We start from the raw sequence: 25604 nt of genomic DNA, 5'->3' as shown, positions 1-25604 counted from the left end.
AACTGGGAGGGGGGTTCCCTCAAAGAGCATTCTCCATGCCATCTTTGGTACCTATGCCTTAGGTTTGCCATCACTGGTCAGTATGAGTAAAAGACTCCATCCCTTAGTGACCAACTTTATGTTAATGTTCCCTTCCAAACTCAAGTAGACTGGCCCTTGGGCAACAGGTATCCATACTCCAGATATGGAGCTTATATAGGGTAAAAGGAACTTGTCATATCTGGAGTTCTATTAAAGGCAAGTCCTTCAAGAGCCTAGGTTCACCATGCAGCAATGGGGCATCAGAAAGGGACTTCAGGGGGGATGAAATGTATACAATAAGTGTTAAAGGGGATAAGAGGTGTCTGTCCTTAGGATTAATTATAAAGTTGAATTACTACAATAACAACATTATTTTGTTGCAAACAAACAACTTTGAAAGACTCAAGAACTCTGATCAATACAAAGGATTTGTGACAAAGCAGACTGCCCATCTTTCTGATGTGGTTGGATACTAGAGACAGAAAGATTCATGCATTCCTTGACATAGTAATATAGGAATTAATTTCACTTGATTATACACATTTGTTATAAGGATTTTGTTTTTGGTTTTGCCTTTTTAAAAATCATAGCAGAAGAGAGAGATGGGAAGAAAAGAAAATGATCCCCTTTTGGCCCACTCTGAAGCTGGTCATGCTTTGGGAATCCCTCTAAATCTTGCATCTTTCATGAAGCCCTCCTTGACTACATATTGATTTTACTTCCTTCTGAACTCCTAAATTCTTATTTCCTATTTCCCTCGGTTTTATGACCTCAAACCTTTTCTTCCTCCCCATTGCAAACTCAAATTCCTCCATCCCTCATTTCTTCCCATCATCTCTAAACTAGATTCCTTCTCCTCCCTCCCTATCTCACTGAATCAGTTTAATTTCATAATATCCTGGTTCAGATGAGTTAGCATGCATAAAATGTCTTGCTAACTTTAAAGAGCTATATAAATGCTAGCTATTGTTGGTATTCTTACATTCCAGTCCCTTATCCTCTTGCCCTATCTCCAATTACATCTTGCCAAACCGCACCTACTATTTATTACCTTAATTCCTATTCATATGCTGCTAAACAGAGCTGCAGAAAATCATTAAAGTAGGCAATTACACTGACTTGGTCAATTCATCCCACCCTTTTACAATGATGGTGTCATACATTTTCCTTCATCCCTCTCAAAAAAAAAAAGGAAGTGGAATCAAGATAGTGGCATAGAGGTAGTGAAAGTTCAGACCTCTGAAAACCCTTCCTCGCCAATGAAAAACAAAATGCTTCTAGGGGACTGAAAACCAAATCTAACAATAGGACGGAACTAAGGAACCCTCCTGCTAGACTCAACTAAAAAGGTATGCCCCCCAAAGCCTGAATTTGAGAACACTTGGGTTTGAGGGGAAGGAAGAAAGAAGATCTCAGGACCCCTCCCCCACCTACAGTACTGAGCCTTCAGCAGTGGCTGGAATATCTGGGTAGACAAGGGCCCTAATCTGGAGAGAGTACCTTGTGTGAAAAGCTGTGCCAGGCTCAGGTCTTTGAATACAGGCTATGGGGAGGCAACTGGAGGAGAATCTCAAAGAAGGCAGCCCAGTTGCAATCAAGACATTCCATATTGCCCCCCATTCCTGAGGTTTTTGCCTCAGGGCACATCCACCTCTGCAAGAACAACTCTGCCCTGGTTTAATTTTATCAAGCCTTCAGAGGGCAAAGAAGCTCAAGCTCTAACACCCCTCCCTCACAGACTGCTCTGAGACCCTTGCTGATCAAGCTCCAAGAGTAAAGGCTGTAACTACTACAGAACACATTAATAAGAAGGTGGTAAGCCCAGCTACTCTTTAGCTTCTGCTGAAAGCTGGGGAAGATCTGACATCAGGACTATGAATTTTAAAACTACTCCACCCTACTCAGACCATACTTTAGAAGATTTGATTTAGATATTTCCTGATTTGTAACAATGGAGATATTTGGTCTAACAGAATCAGGTCTTGGGAACTCTACATTGCTCCACCCTACTTAGTTTAATGAGGTCAGTAATGTCTGCACCCATACTCAACAGTCATGTGCAGAAACAGCTGACAGACCCCCGGGCTGTCCTAAGTCAAGCTAAGCTAACATTGGTACAGATGAGACGCAGGAAAGTGACATAAAACCATCTATATAAGGCACGCCACTTCCTCTCTTTGGCCTCTTTCCCTGGAGAGGTGACTCTGGCTGGCAGCATGCTAAGTGTTCCAACATCTTTGTCTGGGTTTTGGCAGTGAGTTTGCCCTTGAGCTGATTCAGGTTCAGGCATCTTGGCTGAGTCCTCTTGGAGTTCAAGCTGATTCCTTCCCCCTTTACTCTCTAAAACCTTACTTTCCTAGAGCCTCTGGTCTTCCTCCTGGCACTAGCCAGGCGGGAGAAATCCTATAACCTTTCCTTCTTCCTTCTTCTTAATTTCTTTCCACTATATCAATTAAATTACCATAAAATTTTAGACTGACTTGGGTATTTTTATTTTATAATTTGGGATATCCATTGTGACCAATAATTAATATAATTTAGGTCACAAAGCTAAAATTATCCTTTAAAGTTTTGGCTGATCACTTTGGTTGTGACAAAATACCCTCAATCTTCTTAACTTTCCTAAACCTTTTCTCTTCTGTGACTATCCCTAAATTCAGCTTTTAATAGCTTATTTTGATCAGTTGTAGAGGTAAGCAAATTTGGATTTTTCCCCCTCTGTCCTTAAATTAGATAGAATACAGCTTTTTTTCTTTTTTTTTTAAATCCAAAGTGGCAGAACTGGAAAAACTGTTTAGCTATGAATCCCCTTTCCCTCGGGGAACAACTGCCTAGATTACTCTTAATTAGGAGTGAAGGGGACCTAAGGAGAGTTTTGGCCTTGCCCTGCTCCCCACATGTTTTGTGAAGCCCACTAGGAAAATAACTACAAAACATTTATATATATGTGTGTGTGTGTGTGTGTGTGTGTGTGTGTGTGTGTGTGTGTATAAATTAATACTAAATTCTTCGACATTTATATGGCAGTTGAAGAATTAGGGACACTGAGGAATTCAGCATACCTCAATTTTTTTATATTATTAGGTAATGTCATTTTTGTACTCCTCAGTACTGTGTTTAGAGATACTAACATAAAAAAATTATTTGAAGCTGAAATTCATAAAAACATGCAACATTCCAAAGATAAAATAAAAGAAATTATGCAAGAATCTGAAGCTAAAATACAGAAAATTATAAAAAAACATGCAAGATACACAGGAAAATATATTTTAAAAATTGAGGCTAAAATGTAGGAGAATATACAAGTCCAATTAGATAATTAAAAATGTCTCTTACAGTATCAATTGGCAAACATCCACCCCACCAAAAACAGATTTGGACATGACAGACCTATTTCTTAACCGCTAAATGAGGAAATTTCCTTCCCCGAAATAGAGATGGAAAACATGTTCCCTATAGCTCAGTTAACAGACTTGTTCTCTCATGGTCTGCAAATCTTGGCTGAACTTAATCCCCAAGACCCTTCCCCTGCAATCCCAGTTTCTCATGTTCCTTCTCCTACACAAAACCAAATTCCAGCCCAAAGGAAATCTCAACCTTCTAATGAAACTCGTCTTAGTCAAACTGACCCACAGGTAACAAATTCAATTAGAGGCCTGTTTTACCTAAGAGAAGTACCTGAAATAGGATGGAATGGGGATGTGGTGACTTTAAGGCACAATAAACCCTTTACTCCCCAAGAAATAAATGAATTTACATGAAATGTTCCCACATATGAACAAGATCCCTTTCTGGTAACAAAAAAGATGACAGACATATTTTTTTCAATATAATCCATCTTACAAAGATGTTGAAAACTTACTACAGGCTTTTTTAACTGAACGTGAGAAAAATAAAATAATTGCTCATGTCAACAAAACCCCGGGGCACAATGCAGCACATTGGCCACTTCAGGATTCCGAATGGGACTATAATGACTCTAAGGATTTTTTACAACTATACCATTGTAGAGAGGCCATCCTAATAGCAATGAGGGAATGTACAGACAGTACAGATAAGTGGACAGAATTTGAAAAGATTAAGCAAAATGAGGAAGAGACACCCTCCAGATTCATGGGCAGAATAATTGCCTTTGGGGATAGATACCTGGATTTTGACCTATCTAAAGAAAATAGCTTAAGAACAATTATAAAGCACTTTGTCACTAACTCTTGCAAAGTTTTGAGAGGTTATTTTAGAACACATTGTCCAAGATGGCCAGAGATGGACCTTGAAGAATTGCGGAAAACAGCTTTATACATTTCAAAGGGAAACAAAGAAAAGGAGGAAGAAAACAATGCTATCATAGAAAAAATAGAGAAACGATTGACATTTTTAACAGATAAGATTGAAAAACTGGAAAGAGGGCATGATACTCAACCAATGGCACTTGCCCCTCTCCAGGAATCTAATTATTGATTTGCTACCTGCCAATTCTGTGAGAAGAAGGGACACAGAATGCCAGAGTGTAAAACTTTACTCAAGGCACTCAGAAAGAATCTGCAGTTTAATAACAACTACAGAAGTGATAATTATAGAGATAACTCTAATAATGATAATGGAAACCACAACTTTAGGAATAACTATAGGAATAGACACTGGGAAAATGATAACTCAAACCAAATGACTCCACAACAATATAATTTAAGTGGTACTCCTCCAAAAAATACTTGAGGCATTAATGCCTCAGGGGGGTGCCCTTCATGGGGGTGCCCAAGGTACTTCCCGAACACAATGAAGGTGTGTGTGGGGGGACTGGGGAATCGGAATCAGAGGATACAACCTTTGATTTTCCAGACCCTGATGTCCTACTAGCTGTTGTCCTTATCCACTACACTCCCATACTAATGAACTCCATGTTACATTAAAGGTGGGTAACACCTATTATGATTGTCTTTTAGACACTGGAGCTTCCTGGTCTGTATTAAAGAGAACACTTGATTTACATTGTTATTCTGTTGGCTCAGATAATGTAATGGGAGTGTCAGGAATACCCCAAAAGGTTAAAAAACTTTCCCCTAGAATGGTGTCTGTAGGACCCCTAGAGGTACAGCATTCCTTCATTTTGATGCCTGACTCCCCTCTAAATTTTCTGGGGAGGGACCTTCCATGCAAACTCAGAGCCACAATAACTTGCTCCCCAGATGGTTCCTTATCATTGGAAGTACCTGAGGAATCTTTAAATTTACTCCCTGTGATTGTTTCAGAGATTCAGGAGGGAAAAGAACATCCCACGTTTGCAATACCTGAAGATATACCGGAGTCTCTTTGGGCCACATCTTCCTTCAATGTAGGCTTACTTAAGTTGGCTGTTCCTGTGCAGATAAAAACTAAATCTAGCCCACTTCCTTCCATTCCTCAGTATCCCCTCTCGAAAGAGGCAATTGAGGGAATTACCACAATAATTAACTCATTAATTTCACAAGGAATAACAATCCCTTGTAAATCTGAATACAACACGCCCATCCTGCCCGTTAAAAAACCAAAAAGAGGGCCTGATGGCAAACACCTCTATAGATTCGTACAGGATTTGAGAACTGTGAACAATCACATTATAAAGAGACACTCCATAGTTTCCAACTATTATTTCTTCTATTCCTAGCACAGCTACATACTTTACAGTAGTAGACTTGTGCTCAGCCTTCTTTTTCATACCCATACATGAGACCTCCAGGCATATCTTTGCTTTCACCTGGAAGTATTCCTGGAGTTATCTGCCACAAGGTTTTGTAGACGGCCCAAGCTTATTTGTGCAAATTTTGAGCCAAGATACAGATAATAAAAAATTTAAAAACAGCAAATTAATCAAATATGTAGATGATCTATTCTTGGTTTCAACAGATGAAGAAGCATGTCAAGAAGATAGCAAACATCTCCTTTTGGAATTGCACAAAAAAGGGCATAAGATCTCGAAGGATAAGGTTCAGTGGTGCCTCCCTAAAGTAGAATATTTGTGGTTCATCCTGACTAAGGGTGCCCTATTTCAATTAAATCACCATAAAATTTGGCAGCTGACTTGGGTATTTTATTATTTGTTTTTTTTTAATTAGGATTTTTATAAATAAAATCCTTGGTGACCAAAAATAATTATACATTCAGTCTCAGCCATAATTTCACCCTTTACAGAGGTCTATAGATGCCCTGAGTAGGAGCGCCTAGCACACTGCCAGCTAGAGTCGCCTCTCCAGGGAAAGGGGAAGAGACAGGAAGTGATGTGCCTTATATAGATAGTTTTACATACCTTTCCTGCATCTCATCTGTACCACTGAGGATTTAGCCTGACTTAGGACAGCTCAGAGGTCTGTCCTTTTTTCTGCACATGTCTGTTGAAGGCCATCTCCTCAGATAATTAAAACTTGAGTGGGATGCAGACCTTCAAAATCTTGTTAAACTGAGTAGGGTAGAGAAAAGTGGACTTCCCAAGACCTGATTCTGTTATTCCAAGTATCTCCATTGTTACTGATAGGGAAATAGGCAAATCAAATCTTCTAAAGAATGGTCTGGACTTCCGGGTAAACATGGCTGCAATCTAGACACAACTTGCTTCCCCTCCCCGGCACCAAAAGAAATAGATTACCTCAAAAGAGCATAAAAATCACCTTTAGAAGAACGGAGGGGCTCTCCAGTACCCCACAGAAATGAAGGTACATGGGGTTTGAACATTTCCACACTATAAGGAGGAGGAAAAGCTCACACAAAAACTTGAACTGAGCTGTCCCCTCCCCTAACCAAACCAGAGTAAGCTATCAGAGCACTCACTGGGTCAGCGAGTGAGTGAAGATTGTCTCTGTCTGGGGGGGCACACCAGGGTCCTTGGGATCTAAAGACTGTAAGGAAATGATCTCTCAGGGTGGTTTCATGGGAGAATCCTGCCCTGAGCACAGGGGGCTGAGGAACTGAACTCCGGGGAGGTTGCGCTGAGCACCTGGGTGGAACTGAACACCTGGGCAGGCTGGGCTGATCGCCTGGGTGGGCTGCTCTGATCGCCTGGGCGGGCTGCGCTGATCGCCTGGGCAGTTGGGCTGAACACAGGGGCCCGTGCTCTAAGAAACCTCGGAGGCTGGGAAGAACTAGTCTGAGGCAACCTATATTCACAGAAAACCCACCCATATCACCCAGACCCCACACCAAAAAAAGAAAGTGGAATAAAACCACCAAAAGGATGGCTCACATGTCCCAAAATCAAGCCTCCAAAAAGAAAGGGGGGGGGGGAGTGACTATTGAAAACTTTTATGGAGGGAGTACCCAAGGAAAAGAAGAGAATGAGGATGAAATCCAAACAAAATCAGAACATGCCTCCCAAAATGGAAACTATCCACAAGCTCTGGAAGATCTCAAATTGGAGCTTACCCAAAAGATGGAAACATTTTGGGAAAAAAATGGGAGAAAGAGATGAGCAGTCAGATAGACAAGACTTCACAATTGGAGAAGGAGCTGGAAGCATCTAATAGAAGGGAAGACAAAGCTGAAAAGCAAAATCAGCCCCTAACGACCAGAATTAAGCAAATGGAAGACAGCGAGATTACAAAACAGCAAGAATCAATAAAGCAAAGCCAAAAAATTAATGAATTAGAAGAAAACATGAAATATCTCACTGAAAAGGTCACAGACTTGGAAAACAGAGGAAGAAGAGACAACCTCAGAATTATTGGTCTCCCCGAAAAACCAGAGATAAACAAAAGCCTCGATGCTATTCTACAGGAGATTATAAAAGAGAATTGCTCACATGTTCTGGAGCAAGGGGGCAAAATAGAAATAGAAAGGGTTCATAGAAAACCCCCTATACTAAACCCCCAAAAGACAACCCACAGGAATGTAATCACCAAATTCAAGAGCTTCCAAGAAAAGGAGAAAATCCTACAAGAAGTCAAGAAGAGGACCTTCAGATATAGGGGTCTCCCATAAGGATCACACACGACTTAGCGGCTAACACACTAAGAGACTGCAAAGCATGGAACACGATATTTAGAAAGGCAAGAGAGCTGGGTCTCCAACCAAGAATCAACTATCCATCAAAACTGACTATATACTTCCAGGGGAAAGTATGGACATTCAACAAAATAGAAGATTTCCAAGCATTTGCTAAGAAAAGACCAGAACTTAGTGGAAAATTTGACATCCAATCACAGAAAGCAAGAGAAACATGAAAAGGTAAATATGAAAAAAAGGGAAAAGGAGATAAATCTTATCTTTTTCTTTAAGTCAAACTCTCTTCTATAAGGACTACATTTATATCACATTATATATATATTAATATGTGGGGAAAATGTATTGTGTAACTCTCAAAAATTGTATGCATCATAAGAGTAGTTAGAAGAATCATGCATAGGGAAAGATTGGGGCATCAAGAAGATTTGGTGAAGGGGGGGGCAAAGAAAGAAAAAGGGAGGGGGGGAATCATCGATAATACTAACATTTACTTCAAGAAATATGGGGGGACTAAATAGAATAATATTTCCCATTCAAAGATACACATGGGAAGAGGAGGGGAAGAACTTTCATATGAGAAGGAGAGGAAGAGAGCGTGAAGTAGAATTACTTAAACCTGACTCTCAGGGAAGTCAAATCTGAGAGGGAAGAACATCTAGATCCAGTGGGATCCTAAATTCTATATTATCCAACAGGGTAAGAAAGAAAGGAAAATCAAGGAGGGGAAGGGGGGAGGGAGTATAAAAAGGGAGGGAAGGAGAGGGGGGAGGGGAAGGGAGCATAAAAAGGGAGGGGCTAGAAAGGGAAGCATATCAACGGAGGGGACTAGGGGGATGGACCTAAGGTAACTCATTGGTTCAAAAGGATATAGCTAAAGAAGAAAGGTCAAAATTAGGGGAAGATATCAAAATGCCAGGGAATCCACAAGTGACAATCATAACTTTGAACGTTAATGGGATGAACTCTCCCCTAAAACGTAGAAAAATAGCAGATTGGATTAGAACTCAAAACCCTACCATTTGTTGTCTTCAAGAAACACATATGAGGCGGGTTGATACTCACAAGGTTAGAATTAAAGGATGGAATAAGACCTTTTGGGCCTCAACTGATAGAAAGAAGGCAGGAGTTGCAATCATGATATCTGACAAAGCCAAAGCAAAAATAGACCTGATCAAAAGAGATAGGGAAGGTAAATATATTCTGTTAAAAGGGAGTATAGACAATGAGGAAATATCACTAATCAACATGTATGCACCAAATAATATAGCACCCAAATTTTTAATGGAGAAACTAGGAGAATTGAAGGAGGAAATAGACAGTAAAACCATATTAGTGGGACACTTGAACCAACCACTATCAAATTTAGATAAACCAAAAAATAAATAAGAAAGAGGTAAAAGAGGTGAATGAAATCTTAGAAAAATTAGAGTTAATAGACATATGGAGAAAAATAAATAGGGACAAAAAGGAATACACCTTCTCAGCACCAAATGGCACATTCACAAAAATAGATCATATACTAGGTCACAGAAATATGGCACTCAAATGCAGAAAAGCAGAAATAATAAATGCAATCTTTTCAGATCATAAAGCAATAAAAATATTGATCAGAAAGGGTACATGGAGAGCCAAATCAAAAATTAATTGGAAATTAAATAATATGGTACTCCCAAATCGGTTAGTTAGAGAAGAAATCATAGAAACAATTATAGTTTCATTGAGGAAAATGACAATGGTGAGACATCCTTTCAAGCCTTATGGGATACAGCCAAAACAGTAATCAGAGGAAAATTCATATCCCTGAGTGCATATATTAACAAACTAGGGAGAGCAGAGATCAATGAATTGGAAATGCAAATAAAAAAACTTGAGAACGAACAAATTAACAACCCCCAAAAGAAAACCAAACTAGAGATCCTAAAAATTAATGGAGAAATTAATAAAATTGAAAGTGATAGAACTATTGAGCTAATAAACAAGACCAGAAGCTGGTACTTTGAAAAAATAGACAAAATAGACAAAGTACTGGTCAATCTAATTTAAAAAAGGAAAGAAGAAAAGCAAATTAACAGCATCAAGGATGAAAAGGGGGACCTCACCTCCAACAAAGAGGAAATTAAGGCAATCATTAAAAACTACATTGCCCAACTATATGGCAATAAATATACCAACCTAGGTGATATGGATGAATATCTACAAAAATATAAATTGCCTAGACTAACAGAAGAAGAAATAGATTTCTTAAATAATCCCATATCAGAAGCAGAAATCCAACAGGCCATAAGAGAACTTCCTAAGAAAAAATCCCCAGGGCCTGATGGATTCACCAGTGAATTCTATGAAACATTCAAAGAACAACTAGCCCCAATACTATACAAACTATTTGACATAATAAGCATAGAGGGAGTTCTACCAAACTCTTTTTATGACACAAACATGGTACTAATTCCAAAGCCAGGCAGGCCAAAAACAAAGAAAGAAAATTATAGACCAATCTCCCTAATGAATATAGATGCAAAAATCTTAAACAGGATACCTACAAAAAGACTCCAGCAAGTGATCAGAAGGATCATTCACCATGATCAAGTAGGATTTATACCAGGGATGCAGGGCTGGTTCAATATTAGGAAAACCATCCACATAATTGACCACATAAACAAGCAAATCAACAAAAATGACATGATTATTTCAATAGACACAGAAAAAGCCTTTGATAAAATACAACACCCATTCATATTAAAAAGACTAGATAGCATAGGAATAGAAGGGTCATTCCTAAAATAATAAACAGTATATATCTAAAACCATCAGCTAATATCATCTGCAATGGGGATAAACTAGATGCATTCCCAATAAGTTCAGGAGTGAAACAAGGATGCCCATTATCGCCTCTATTATTTGACATTGTACTAGAAACACTAGCAGTAGCAATTAGAGAAGAAAAAGAAATTGAAGGCATTAAAATTGGCAATGAGGAGACCAAGTTATCACTCTTTGCGGATGACATGATGGTCTACTTAAAGAATCCTAGAGATTCAACTAAAAAGCTAGCAGAAATAACCAGCAACTTTAGCAAAGTTGCAGGATACAAAATAAACCCACATAAGTTATCAGCATTTCTATATATTTCCAACACAGCTCAGCTGCAAGAACTAGAAAGAGAAATCCAATTCAAAATCACCTTAGACAAAATAAAATACTTAGGAATCTATCTCCCGTGACAAACACAGGAACTTTATGAACACAACTACAAAACACTCTCCACACAACTAAAACTAGACTTGAGCAATTGGAAAAACATTAACTGCTCATGGGTAGGACAAGCCAATATAATTAAAATGACCATCCTACCCAAACTCATCTATCTATTTAGTGCCATACCCATGGAACTTCCAAAAAATTTTTTTGCTGATCTAGAAAAAACCATAACAAAGTTCATTTGGAAGAACAAAGGATCAAGGATATCCAGGGAAATAATGAAAAAAAAAATACAAAGGAAGGGGGCCTTGCAGTCCCAGATCTCAGACTATATTATAAAGCAGTGGTCATGAAAACAATTTGGTACTGGCTAAGAGACAGAAAGGAGGATCAGTGGAATAGACTCGGGGTAAGTGACCTCAGCAAGACAGTATATGACAAACCCAAAGATCCCAGCTTTTGGGAAAAAAAATCCATTATTTCATGAAAACTGCTTGGAAAATTGGAGGACAGTGTGGGAAAGATTAGGTTTAGATCAACACCTCACACCCTACACCAAGATAAATTCAAAATGGGTGAATGACTTGAACATAAAGAAAGAAACTATAAGAAAATTAGGCGAACACAGAATAGTATACATGTCAGACCTTTGGGAAGGGAGAGGCTTTAAAACCAAGCAAGACTTAGAAAGAGTCAGAAAATGCAAAATAAATAATCTGGAATATATCAAATTAAAAAGTTTTTGTAGCAGTCCACCCCTAGCTATGGGCAAGGGGAACAGTTGGGAAAGCCTCTGACCCTTGACCCCAGCTTCCCCCAGGTTAGGCGGGAACACAGGTTTCTTTGTGCTCACCTGGTTAAGGGAAACCACACCTATACCTTGTCATTAACCAATGAGAATCATCCCTATGTACTGTGTATATTTGCATATCAAAGACTATATTTGGCCCAGCAAACTCCGCCTCTCTCTCTCTCTTTCAGGAGCTGATGGCTGGCCAAGCTCCATCTTTAAATCTTCTCTATCTCTCTTTCATCCCTCCGACCTGTGTGGTATTAAATGTGGATCTCTGGACTGGTAAAAGCCTTTGAAGTGGTCCTTTGATCAAAGCTTGGCTGTGGCTTATGGAAAATTAATAAAGACTCATTCCTGCCACCTCATATCTCTAATTTGACTCCATCATCCCCCTCATGGTATTTAAAACTTCTATCCTGTCTCTATCTTCCTACCTTAAAGCTTCTCTCCCCTCTGAGGAAGCTTTATATGGCGCCTCAACATGACCAGGACTCACCTGGCACTTTCTAGTGGCATTCAACCCTTTTATTTCGCACAGCTGGTGAGAGGACGCGTCCATTCACGTGAGGGCACAAAAGGAAGGCTGGTGGTGGCGGCAGTGTGAGGGAGTTTTCCAGTTCTCTTGGCCAAGAACGGTAAATCTTCCTCTGCTCGAGGTGGGTCACTCCTCTAAACCCTGCTCGACTCTTAATGTCGTTGCTTGATGGGGGAGGAAGGGAAGTCTCAAGAGCTTAACTGCCTGAGACTAAGATTGGATCAGGATGAGGAAAGCACATGGTCAGTCAGAGCATGATTCTCAAACTATCTCTGTGGGGGAGTGCCATTTCCCATCCCCCACCTGGGCCTGCTGGTACAATGCTATGCCGTGGTCGCCTCTCCCTGACCTGGATCTCCGGAGGTTAAGAAACACCTGAGGAGCTGTCAGAGGGGGAGGGGGAGATAAAAAAATCTGACCTAGAAAAACCCTCACCAGGGGCGATTGGTAACTTGGGAAATCTCAGTCTTAAACAGACAGTTGCTAGAGCATAGTGAATTTCGAAAGGAGCAACTGGGAAAAGAAAAAGCAGAAGTTAAGATTTCATCAGGAAAGTGCAAAGTCAGATTTACTGGTTCCTAAGACAAAACCTCGGAGAGCCAGGCTGCTATTCATATGGAAAAACAGGCAGTGTAGCCCAAGTGGGAAAAACTAGAGAAAAGAAGCAAGGAGCAAGCTAATCTTCACAGGCAGATTCCTGAGCCTTTTCAGGAGAGGTCTGACTGGGATGCATTTGAAAGGCTTAGCAGGAAGTGGTTGCTTTGACTCAAAGCAGGGCACTTAAAGGATCAGAATCATTTGGCAAAAGGGATAAAAAAAACTTTTTCTAATAAAACCGTAGGTCTCAGCAAAATTAATGAATCAAGGTAATAATCCTGAATTAGGTTAAATTCAGAACAGCCTGGGTTGTAAAAAGATATTGCGATTCTGTAACCAAAGGCAGAAGATTAAAAAAAAAGCCTCTATACTCATTTAGTATTTGAAAAAGATCCTCGGAATTCTTTTGTTTGAGTTCCGGCCAGGTAAATACAGGCTTTACCTGGGTGATTGCAAATGATAAGAAGCACAGTGAGGTGAGATCTGGGAATTTGAATCGTTTTAATTTGGGTTGGATACAGGCAAAATTATAAAGGAATGTCTGCTTATATTTCTTCATAGAGGAAGTTAAGAAAGAGAATTAATGATCTTTCTCTGATTTTGCTATATGCCACAGAATATCAGGACTAGAAATGTTTTATCTGTAGAGAAATTTTGGTATAAATCACGAGGTAATTAAGGTGCAAACAGAAAATTTTTAAGGTTTGGGCTTAAATCTGAAGCTGCTTGAATTTTTTCCCTCTATCTTCCACATGGCTTGAGCCACGTGGAAGATAGCATCATAGCAACTGAGGTTCCAAGTTTTATCACTAATGTTGTAATTGGCTAGAAGGAAAATTTAATACTAAGATATAATGAGCATGAATTGGAATATGATTTAAAGGAATTTCTAAGGCTTTCTAATTTTAACTATGGAGGAATTATTAACACTTTTCTAAGCAGGAAATAAAAGCAACAATATTGAACAGAGATTATTTAAACAGCCTGTATGCAGTTCAGAAACTTTTTATGAGGCATATTAATATACCTGTATCCAGACAGCAAATGATTTATAACTAGAATAGCTTTTACTATGGAAAAATAAGACACATGCTCAGCAGAGTAAAAGCATGGTTAGAAGGATTCAATCTGTTTACCAGTGGTTAATTATTAAAGTTATCAAGGAATCTGTTCCTCAGTACAGTGATTTATTAAGGATTTGAAAGAGGCAATACTATCATTTATTCAAATTACAGATATTGAAGCTGATCATGATATTGAAAAGAGACCTATGATAATAATGCAAATTCAAAGGTTACTGGCACAATTTGATTTATTGCTGCAGTGAAGATTTGCAGAATTAGCAGATGAAAGTAATGATTTTAGTCACAGTATCAAGATCTTTTCAGTTATGAAGTTAATTGCAGTAGTTCAAAAACAACTCCTGTGCAACGGTTTGATAATTCTGTGCATACTTTTACAGCATAAGACAATGCTATAATTTTAATAACTGCACAATGGGAAATTTTTCAAAAAGCAAAAATTGTGTGCAGGCAGACAAAGGTCCAAGATCCCAGCACACATGGGTCAAATCATAAGTGATTTATAGTATGATATTTTTATGATTATGGGTTTGAAAAAGCAAATATTCAAGCATCTATACATGCTGTTTTGCAAAGTCAAAAGTAAAAACTGCTGTTTTGAGCAAACAGCTGCTAGCATTCTCTGCTCTAGCAGAGGGCCAGATCTATTGTACATCTATATCCTGTGACAAGGAAATCACTTTAAAAGACTGATATATATTAATTTAAGGTCGCCAAGGAATTCAGCTATGTAATTCCTAAATGAAAACTCAAGTCAGCAGTCAACCTTTATGGAGTTTAATTACAAACAGGAGGAAGAAAGGTATTAGAGATAAAGAGAGGGAGAGAGAGAGAGAGAGAGAGAGAGAGAGAGAGAGAGAGAGAGAGAGAGAGAGAGAGAGAGAGAGAGAAAGAAAGAAAGAAAGAAAGAAAGGGGAGAGAAGGGCATAGGGCTTAAATACCCCTTCTGCTTAGGCTGGGCCAAAGGTCCAAGCCCTTAGATAGCTGAGGCAAAGAAAAGAGATCAGTCCCTATCACTCACGTGACCAAAATGGAGAAACAGTCTCAGGGGCCTCCACCTCCAGCTTCCTTCAGAGCAAACTTCTCAAAGCACCACCTCTCAGAGCAAAAACCTCTCCAACCAACCACCTCTAGTCCTCAGACCCCGCTATCTTTAAGGAAACCATCCAAGTTCCCTCCCCTCAGTTCTCACATCTACCAATCACTGTCCATGTCTTCCCTGTGCCAATGGTGGCTCTACCTTAATCCAGGACCGCCCAGAGGTCTGTGGCTTTGCACATGTCTGTTTGTAACAAGGGAATCACTTTAAATAGACTATCAGTAAGAAATTTTCCAAGTATGAAATATCCCAATGGTGAAATTTCCAACATTTATAAGTCTAAGGAAATTTGAGGTTTACATGTTGAAGGTCATATTCTCAAATAATTAAATTTTGATCTATGCTGCAGCCCTTCCTAAATCCTGTTAGGACTGAGTGGGGTGGAAATTGTATTTTCCAAGACCTGGTTCTGTCATTCCAAGTATCTCTATTGTATCAATTCTAAAATCAATCATGACTCAAAGAACTTCCTGTTCTATGCTTAAGCATAGGTCAAAGCCCTTTCCATTGTTCAGCAAAAGGTTTCTGTCCTAAAGTAATCTTAAGAAGGGAGGAGGAAGAACCTCCCATGCCAATGGGGTTCACATTCCAATAGAGTTCCCATTATCAATAGGAAATTTTTCAAGTATGAAATTTCCCAATGGTAAAATTTCCAACATTTATAAGTCTAAGAAATTTTAAGGTTTACAATCCTGTACAAGCATGTGATATTGCTTATCAATGCAAACTGTTGTGGATTAATTTCACCCCTGATAGATATCCACTGTATATTCTGGAGCAAAGGATGCATTTCAGCATGCTCCTGGCATAAAGGTTGAACTGTGAAAAGTGATGGGAGATACTTACTCTCCTGGTTTATGGGTTCAAACTCACATGAAGAAGTGAGCAAAGTGATTACAGATTTTATAAATAACTGTGCACTACTGTCTATTCCAAACAGCTTGGAATAACAGGGCTTTTAACAGCAATGCAAGGGCTGAATTGCATAGCTCATGGCTTACATGCAATCTATGGTAAATAGAGCTCAAGGGAATTAATGAGCCCCAAGGTTCAAAAACTGAAAGTATATATGTTCTGTCACTTTCTAACTCTCTGAGACCCAATGAGGCTTTCATTTGGGGTCGAGGTTTTCTGTTTCTTTTCTCAGATACATGAAGTCCATGGAAGATGACCAAGAGCTTCGGATGGCAAGAAAATCTGCCCAGAAGGAGGACAGATGGCAGAGGTGTCTGGCACAGGACACCTGAAAAGCAGCACATGAACTGTAAAGGCAATGACACTGCCCCATAGGCAGATTTAACACACTATCCACACAAATGTACTTGAATGAAAAACAATGTACATGCAGAAGAGTATCACTAAGTCATGGACAGATATTCTGTTCTATGAATATATGGGTATTTGTTAAAAGATCTAACTTTATTACATGCCTGAAAATTTTGAATGGTATTGATACAATGTGTACCTGACAATCATTATATTGGGATTGTTCCATGTTAGCCAAATTTGATCAAATATCAAAGGGTACAATTGGGAATGTTATGACAGTATAATAAATGCTGTCCACTTGTAGCACAAAAGGGTATTACTATCCAAAATGTAATTATGATTATTGTCTTAAAGGGTACATTATATTGCAAACAACATGTCTTTAAGCAACAAATTGGGAAACAATCTTCATAAAAACCTCTGACAAAGGTTTAATTACTCAAATTTACAAAGAGCTACAGCAATTGTACAAAAAATCAATCCATTCTCCAATTGATAAATGGGCAAGGGACATGAACAGGCAGTTCTAAGCCAAAGAAATCAAAACTATTAATAAGCACACGAAAAAGTGTTCTAAATCTCTTATAACCAGAGAGATGCAAATCAAAATAACCCTGAGGTATCACCTCACACCTAGCAGATTGGCTAACATGACAGCAAAGGAAAGTAATGAATGCTGGAGGGGATGTGGCAAAATAGGGATATTAATTCATTGCTGGTGGAGTTGGAAATTGATCCAACCATTTTGGAGGGCAATTTGGAACTATGCCCAAAGGGCGATAAGAGACTGTCTGCCCTTTGATCCAGCTATAGCACTGCTGGATTTATACCCCCAAAGAGACAATATGTAAAAAGACTTGTAGAATATTCGTAGCTGCACTCTTTGTGGTGGCCAAAAATTGGAAAATGAGGGGATGCCGTTCAATTGGGGAATGGCTAAACAAATTGTGGTATCTGTTGGTGATGGAATACTATTGTGCAAAAAGGAATAATAATGTGGAGGAATTCCATGGAGACTGGAACGACCTCCAAGAAGTGATGCAGAGAGAAAGGAGCAGAACCAGGAAAACATTATACACAGAGACTGATACACTGTGGTACAATCAAAGATAATGGACTTCTCCATTAGTGGCGGTGTAATGTCCCTGAACAATCTGCAGTGATCTAAAAAACATTATCCACAAGCAGAGGATAAACTATAGGAGTAAAAACACCGATGAAAAGCAACTGCTTGACTACAGGGGTGGAGGGGATATGACTGAGGAGAGACTCTAAATGAACACTCTAATGCAAATACCAACAACATGGAAATGGGTTCGAACCAAGAATAAATGTGATACCCAGTGGAATAGTGCATCGGCTATGGGAGAGGTGGTGTGAAGGGGGCTGGGGGAGGAAAAGAGAATGATCTTTGTTTCCAATGAATAATGTTTGGAAATGACCAAATAAATTAATGTTTAAAGTGAAAAAAAAAAAGAATGGTCTGATACTTTGTATGTACATGAGCAAAGAGTTGTAGCTTCAGGTGTTTTAACTCAGACTTTGGGGCCTTTTCAACACCCAATTGCTTATTATTCTGCCGAATTGGACCCAGTAGCATCAGGAGCACCACTATGTCTTAGAAGAGTAACTGCTACAGCCCTACTAGTGACAAAAACTGTTGATCTAGTATTGGGATGCCAATTAACAATGATGTGCCCATGTGAGGTAGAAGCATTGTTGCTAAGACATAGAACACAGGCATTTTCTGATCAGTGAATTACAAGGTATGAAATAACCTTGTTAAACAATGAAAACATTACCTTGAAGGGCTGTTCAACTCTTAACCCTGCCACCTTGCTTCCAGATTTACCAACATTAGGAGAACCATTACATAGCTGTGAAACACTATGTGGCAGAAAAGCCTTGAGATGATCTCTTGGACACTCCCTTAAACAACTCAGAACTGGTCTTATTTACTTATGGTTCTTCTTTTATGAGAGATGGCATACACTACATTGGAGCTGCTGTAGTCACAGAATTTGCCACTGAGTGGTCAGCTTCGCTGCCCTCTAATATTAGAGCTCAAGGGGCAGAACTCATAGCTCTGAGACATGCCTGTATAATTGCCAAAGGTAAAAAGGCAGCAATTTATATGGATTCTAGATATGCTTTTGGCATTTGTCACTCAGTCGGGATGCTATGCCTCCAGAGAGGAGTTTTAACCTCAGCTGGAAAATCCATAGCTAATGCAGAAATTATTAATGAAGTTCTTTCTGTTCTCAAACTGCCTGAAGCCTAACTGTAGTTCATTGCTCTGCCCATACAAGTAGCACTGACCCTGTCTCTAGAGGAAATGATTGAACAGATATTGCTGCAAAGCTAGCAGCTATAGAAGGGCCTGAATTAATTTTAACATTAACAACCACTGATGTTTATCACATTCCTATAATGAAAAAGAAGTGGAAAAATGGAAACAAAAATTCAAAGCAAAACAGATTAATGGAGTGTGGGTGTCATCTGAAAGGAAACCCCTGCTCCCTAGAAGTATCTATCACCAAATTGCCAACCTATTCATAAAAATGGTCACTTTGGTACCCAGGGCATCGTGGACTCTGTCAAGAGAGTATGGATATCCCCTGGTATAACTACCATAGCCTCTAAAGTGTGTTCAGCCTATTCTACCTGCCAGGCATATAACCAACATGCCTTTTGTGGAAAAGCCTTTGGTGGGAGTCCTCTGGCTTACACACCTTTTGAGCACCTACAGATAGATTTCATAACAATGGCAAAGGCTGGACATTATGAATTTTGTCTAGTCATAGTAGATCAACTGACCAGATGGCCGGAAGCATTTCCTGTGATCTGAGCCACAGTGACTTTTGTTGCTAAGGTGCTTTTAAAAGAAATTATTCCTCACTTTGGCCTGCCAGCACATATTGATTCAGAGAGGAAGTCATTTTGCTGATTCTGTCTTAAATCAAATATATTCTTGCTTGGGGATAACTCCCAAATTCCATGTTCCATATCACCCCCAGAGCTCAGGCCAAGTTGAAAGGATGAATAAAGAACTTAAAACTATGATTGGCAAATTATGCACTGAGACCCATTTAAAATGGCCTGAAATTCTCCCTCTGGCCCTATTTTATCTTAGAAGCAGGCAGAGAGGAGACTTACACATCTCACCCTTTGAGATGCTTTTTGGACATCCACCTATACAGGCTAAGCCTTTCTCCCCAGCATATACATCATTATTAGGGGGAGATACTACTATTACTTCCTATATACAGGAATTATAGCATAAACTGCGTGAACTCCATGAATCCAGAACTGCAGTACAATTCGGACCACCAGACTTTTCAGTTCACGACCTGAACCCAGGAGACAAGGTGTATAATAAGAATTTCCAGCATCCTGAAGCAACTCAGCCTTCCTGGGAAGGACCATTCCAAATATTGTTAACTACTCCAGCATCTATAAAGGTTGGAGAAAAGGACTCTTGGATTCACTGATCACATGTAAAGAGAGCATCTTCTGTTGAGACTGATTGACTCTATCCTATCACATGAATTGGAGATAATAATCCATTGACAAGTGGATACTGTTTTTAGAGAACACATTAAATTCCTGATTTTTTCCTTTTTTTGCTTTTATTTTATTTTGATTAGAATATTTGATTCCCCCCCTCATTTCTTATACTAGATGCAGTTAAATTTTTTCTCTCTCTCTGCAGTAATATAAGTTTAATATATATGTATATATATATATACATATATACGTATATATATATATATATATACATATATACTTGTTATAATATCAATGCATACCCAAAAGCTTTAAACTGTGGGAACCTGCCATTTATTGATAAATTGTTATGGGGCTGTGATTGATTTTTTTGTCTGATTCCAGGAAATGGGATAAAAACAAGGAGCAGAGACTTAATGTGAATAGTGTCAAAAAGAGCACACAGGAAATACTAATGTGGACTTGAGGTTGCAACACTTGACATACGTTAAATTGTAGGACTTCCTTGTATCTACACTCTTTGTGAAGTACTCAGACAAGCACCAAAATTTGACTATAATGCTGGCTCCCTATATCCCCGAGAATGAAAAAAGTCAGACCAGGGAATGACGCTTCCCTATCAAAATACTATTCTAGTTCCTTTCCTTCTTATAGTATGGCAATTTCCTGTAGTATTGGCTGCAAATGTGTAAGTGAAATATTACTGCATTCTGTCCTACAGACTTGTGGGATAGAAATTACTTTAAATTGCACCTGTACAAGGGCTTATTATGAATTTATTCTTGCTTATTCAACATTTTATATAGATTTTAGTATTTTGATTCTGATTTAAAATTTTTTCCTTTCTTCCAAAAGATTAACTTTCTTCCATATTTTCCCCTTTATAATATATTTTTTGTTTTGTTTTTATTTGTTTTTGAATTCTTTTAATAATTGACTCATACACCCCCATAACTCAACAATGCATCCTGAGCTGAACTGGATGTTTTTAACACCCATTTCAGGGGGGATTTTATTTTAATAAAAATCCAAGATTTTGATCTTTTTTGTTCGAGAAAGATCTTCAAAGAAGAAGCTTGCTAACTCCTAAATCCAGAGAATGAACTGTTGCAGAAAGATGCCAGAAAACCTACAATACATCAAGATAAAAAATGAACCTTGGGGTGTGGTTGATTGAACTGATGGTTGATTGAACATTTATTTTGAATGTACACTCTTATGCCAAAGGGGACTGCCCCCTAATTGGCTTTTGTCAATGCACCCAGCAAAACATTGGTTTTGGGGGAAGATTGTAATTTTTAAAACTAATCAATCCTAATCAGACCATTCTTTAGAAGGTTTGATTTAGCTATTTCCTGATCAGTAACAATGGAGATACTTGGAATAACAGAATCAGGTCTTGGGAAGTCCACATTTCTCCATCCTACTCACTTTAACAAGATTTTGAAGATCTGCATCACACTCAAGATTTAATTATCTGAGGAGATGGCCTTCAACAGACATGTGCAGAAGAAAGGACAGACCTCTGGGCGGTCCTAAGTCAAGCTAAGTCCTCATTGGTACAGATGAGACACAGGAAAGTGATGTAAAACTGTCTATATAAGGCACATCACTTCCTGTCTCTTCATCTTTCCCTGGAGAGGTGACTCTGGCTGGCAGCATGCTAGGTGTTCCAACATCTTGGGAGTGGTGGAAGTTATTTGTCTGGGTTTTGGTGGTGAGTTTTGTCCTTGACCTGATTCAGGTTAAGGCATCTCAGCTGAGCCCCTTTTGGAGTTCAGGTTGATTCCTTCCTCCTTCACATTCCAAACCCTTACTTTCTAGATCTTCTAATCTTCCTGCCTGGTGTTAGCCAGGTGTGGGGGGGAGAATACTTCACCCTTTCCTTCTCCCTTCTTAATTTTCTCTACTATATCAATTAAATCACCATAAAATTTGGCAGCTGACTTGGGTATTTTATTTTTTTTCATTAGGATTTTTATAAATAAAATCCTTGGCAACCAAAAATAATTATATATTCAGTCTCAGCCATAATTTCACCCTTTACAGAGGTCTATACATGCCCTGAGTAGGAGCTGAGATCCCATGTTGTAAAATACATACTTTTATAGTTTCATATCTATTCTTTTAAAAATTTATTTAATTAATTAATTTAGAATACTTTCCCATGTTGACAAGATTCATGTTCTTTCCCTTCCCTCCTTGTGAAGCCAATGAGCAATTCCACTGGGTTTTACATGTGTCATTGATCAAAATCTATTTCCATATTACTAATATTTGCCATAGCCATATGTCATAATAGGACAGCTCCAAACCTCATTTCTGAGACATTCTCAATGCCCTTAATATCTTTTGAGACCTTTCTGGGCTCTGAGTCCTTTTTCTATGAATCAATTTAATATAAAGAATATTATAATGCACAATCACACATTTTGGAATAATATAGCCACACACATGATTGTTAATCGGCTCCTAGTCTGGTTCTACACTCTTAATCTCACTGCATGCACAGACTGCTATCTGAGTCCATGTTCTGGCTATAATTCACACAGTTAAAGGTATCACATGAAGAGGATTCTTAAGCTAATACAAATGAGAGGAGGCTTAATTAGATTTCCTTCATGTAATGCTCATGACATGCCAGGACATGAGCAACAATTAGAGAAGCTGAGGCTGCCCTGCCTCCATGAGGTCAATATGGGCCTGAAACCCAGAGAAGAGTGTGAGGTCATTGTCCCTGGAGGATCCCAATGTGAAATGGATTGTACACTCTGCATGTTCCAGAAGAGGTTACGATTCAGTGCACATGTGTGTGTGTGTACTCATATGTATTGACTTATATACATTCATGTGGGTTTTTCTGTGTTCTGTTTATATATGGGTGTTCGGAATTTGTGTGTGCGATGGATCATCCTTTCCCTTGTTTTGACCTCAATGAGGTTCCCTCAGTCATGTGACACCCCTACAATCCACCCCCCCTCATATAGGGACCTCATCAGGAACTGAGTCATGAAGAGTGAATGATTGGAACAGAGGCAGTCAGAGACAAAGAAACACTGAGACAGGGAGAGAAACAGATAGAACCAGAGAGGATCCTGAGCCCCAACCTTGACCTAGAGAGGCCGGGATCTTGTCTCCTCTCCTAGAAAGGCAAAGTCAGCAGGGGTGGAGGAAGGCTGGTCATTGCATGGGCTCCCTTGTCTGAGCATCTTGTTCTCATCCTCAGGATAATTCATGCAGAGTGTTGGGGTGGGACGTGCCCCTCCCCCCATCCCCTCCCACCTGCTCCTCCCCCAGGGCCCTCTGCAGGACCACCCTGAGCGGCTCCCTCCCTCTTCTACGCCACTGGCTGCCCAAGAAGAAGTAAATGAAAGGGTTTGCGCTGCTGTTCACACAGGCCAGGAGCCTCGAGAGCCAATAAGGCATTAAAGAGGAGCCGCTAAAAAGCTGAACTGCATCAGCAATCCCCCAGGGCAGGCCGCAGAGCAGGAACACGAGGACTGTGAGCAGCACCAGGAGGTAGAGCCTGGGAGGGCGCCTGCGCTGGGAGCTGCACTGGACCCTCAGCACAAGCGTCAGGCTGGACACGCCCAGCACAGGGGTGAGGAGGGAGAACCAGCAGAACCTGACAAAGTACAGAAGGACGTAGAGATAATCGAAGACGTGGTCATTATCAAAGGAATAAAGAGCCACAGGTGCTCCCCAGAACAGGCCCTGCAGAGCCCACAGAATGGCGCACACAGCCACAGACGTGTGCTTGGGCCGGTGACATCTGTACCAGAGGGGGAAGAGCACAGAGAGACAGCGCTCGGTGCTGATCGCAGCCAGCAGGCTCAGACCCACATAGTAGGGTATGTATAGGATGCAGACCAATAGCAGCTCCAGCACAGCAGCATCGAAATCTCCAACAATTGCCCACATGCATATCCCAAAGTAGTTGCCAAGGAAGAGGGCATCGGCCGCGGCCAGGTTGAGGATGTAGACAGAGAAGGGGCTCCTCCGGGTGCGGAAGCCCAGCAGCCACAGGACGATGCTGTTCCCCACCAGCCCGACCAGGGCAATGACCAGAGAGGGGATTGTTATCCTGTAGTCTAAGACAAATTTTCGATATGCCTCAGCCAGAGGATATGAACTGAAATTTATACTCCTCGGCACTGTGGCATCAAGAACAGATTCCAGCTGCTCATCTGTGGGGGACTCAGCCATGGTAGGTGGTTCCAGCCTCAGAAAGTTCTGCTCCTCTCAGTTGACCTGGAGACACCAAAACATGGAAGTGAGTGAGAGACTGTTCCAGAGTTATTGATTCTAGGTTGCAAGATAAGAGTTTTCTATTTTTAAAAAGGAAGGGAGGGGGCAGCTTGGTGGCTCAGTGGATGGAGAGTCAGCCTAGAGATGGGAGGTCCTGGGTTCAAATTTGGTCTCAGACACTTCCTATCTGAGTGACCCTGGGCAAGTCACTCAACCCCTATTGCCTAGCCCTTATCCCTATTCTTCCTTGGAACCAATAGACTAATGATTCTAAGGCAAAAGTTGAAGGTTAAAAAAAAAGAAAAACAAACTTATCTTCTTTCTTAGAATTGATATTAAGTATTGATTTGAAAGCAGAAGATCAGTCATGGCTAGGCAATTGAGGTTAAGTGGCTTGTCCAGGGTCACACAGCGAGGAACTGGCTCAGGTCAGATTTGAATACATTTATTCCTTCCTCCTAACCTGGCACTATATCCACTGTGCTACCTAGCTGCCCATGGGATTCTTTGTTAGACATGGTTTGGAATATGGTATCACTGTACTCATTTCCACATGTGAAATCATATTGTATTGTTATACCTTTATTTCAATAGTCCAGGGAAGGTGGCTCTGGGATTGTCCACTGTTCAGTTTAAAAGAGACTGTGGACAATTCTGCCATTTTTCTTTTTCAGGGTTGCATGGACTCCAAAGGGAAGACTCCCATGTAATACCTGATTTTTCTTTCTCCTGCCTCTCTGACCAGCCTCTATTTGGCTAGAATGTAGCCTGTCTCAGACAAACACTTTCAGAACTGGGACAGAGAAGTAAGAGTGGTCATGAGTTCACTCCAAGCTGAGACTTTCTGAACACTGGTAAGGGTTAAAAAAGGGGGTAGATTCTCTCCTGGACAGAAGCTGAGGCCCTTTAACATCTCCTTAAATATTGCTTCATTTTCTGAATCTTCTCATTCTTCTGCCAGGTCAGGAAGCAGGAATAAACATATTTGAATCTGGCCTTAGCCAGTTCCTAGCTGTGTCACCCTGGACAAGTCACTTAACCCCAACTGCCTAGCCTACCTCCTCATTTTTCACTGATTGCCAATCTGGAGCTCATTTGTGAGAACCCAATCAAAACATGGTATAGAAAAGAACAGAAAATATCCTACCTTATCTCCCATGTCCACTATATAGAGCAGAAGAAGGAGTTGAGGCAATCCCTTGAAGGGCTCAGGGTATAGAAGTCCAGCTCTTCTTAACTTTGGTTCCAGTTATTAGATTTCAAAGATGGCTCCAGTTCCTGTTGTTC

At 39.9% G+C, this 25604-nt stretch overlaps 1 protein-coding gene across 1 annotated transcript; it reads right to left on the bottom strand.

The window, feature by feature from the left end:
- Nucleotides 1–12486: 12486 nt before the first annotated feature.
- Nucleotides 12487–24275, bottom strand: LOC130458051 (mas-related G-protein coupled receptor member X4-like). Its single transcript, XM_056820946.1, has 4 exons — nt 23352–24275; nt 22385–22452; nt 12951–13028; nt 12487–12679 (listed from the first exon to the last, which is right to left on the bottom strand). The coding sequence occupies exons 1-4, from the start codon at nt 24273–24275 to the stop codon at nt 12487–12489; spliced, it is 1263 nt and encodes a 420-aa protein (XP_056676924.1).
- Between the last annotated feature and the right edge of the window lie 1329 nt (nt 24276–25604).

This window comes from Monodelphis domestica, chromosome 3 (assembly GCF_027887165.1).
Source record: "Monodelphis domestica isolate mMonDom1 chromosome 3, mMonDom1.pri, whole genome shotgun sequence".
Lineage (NCBI taxonomy): Eukaryota > Metazoa > Chordata > Mammalia > Didelphimorphia > Didelphidae > Monodelphis > Monodelphis domestica.
This window is presented reverse-complemented; position numbering and strand designations above follow the sequence as displayed.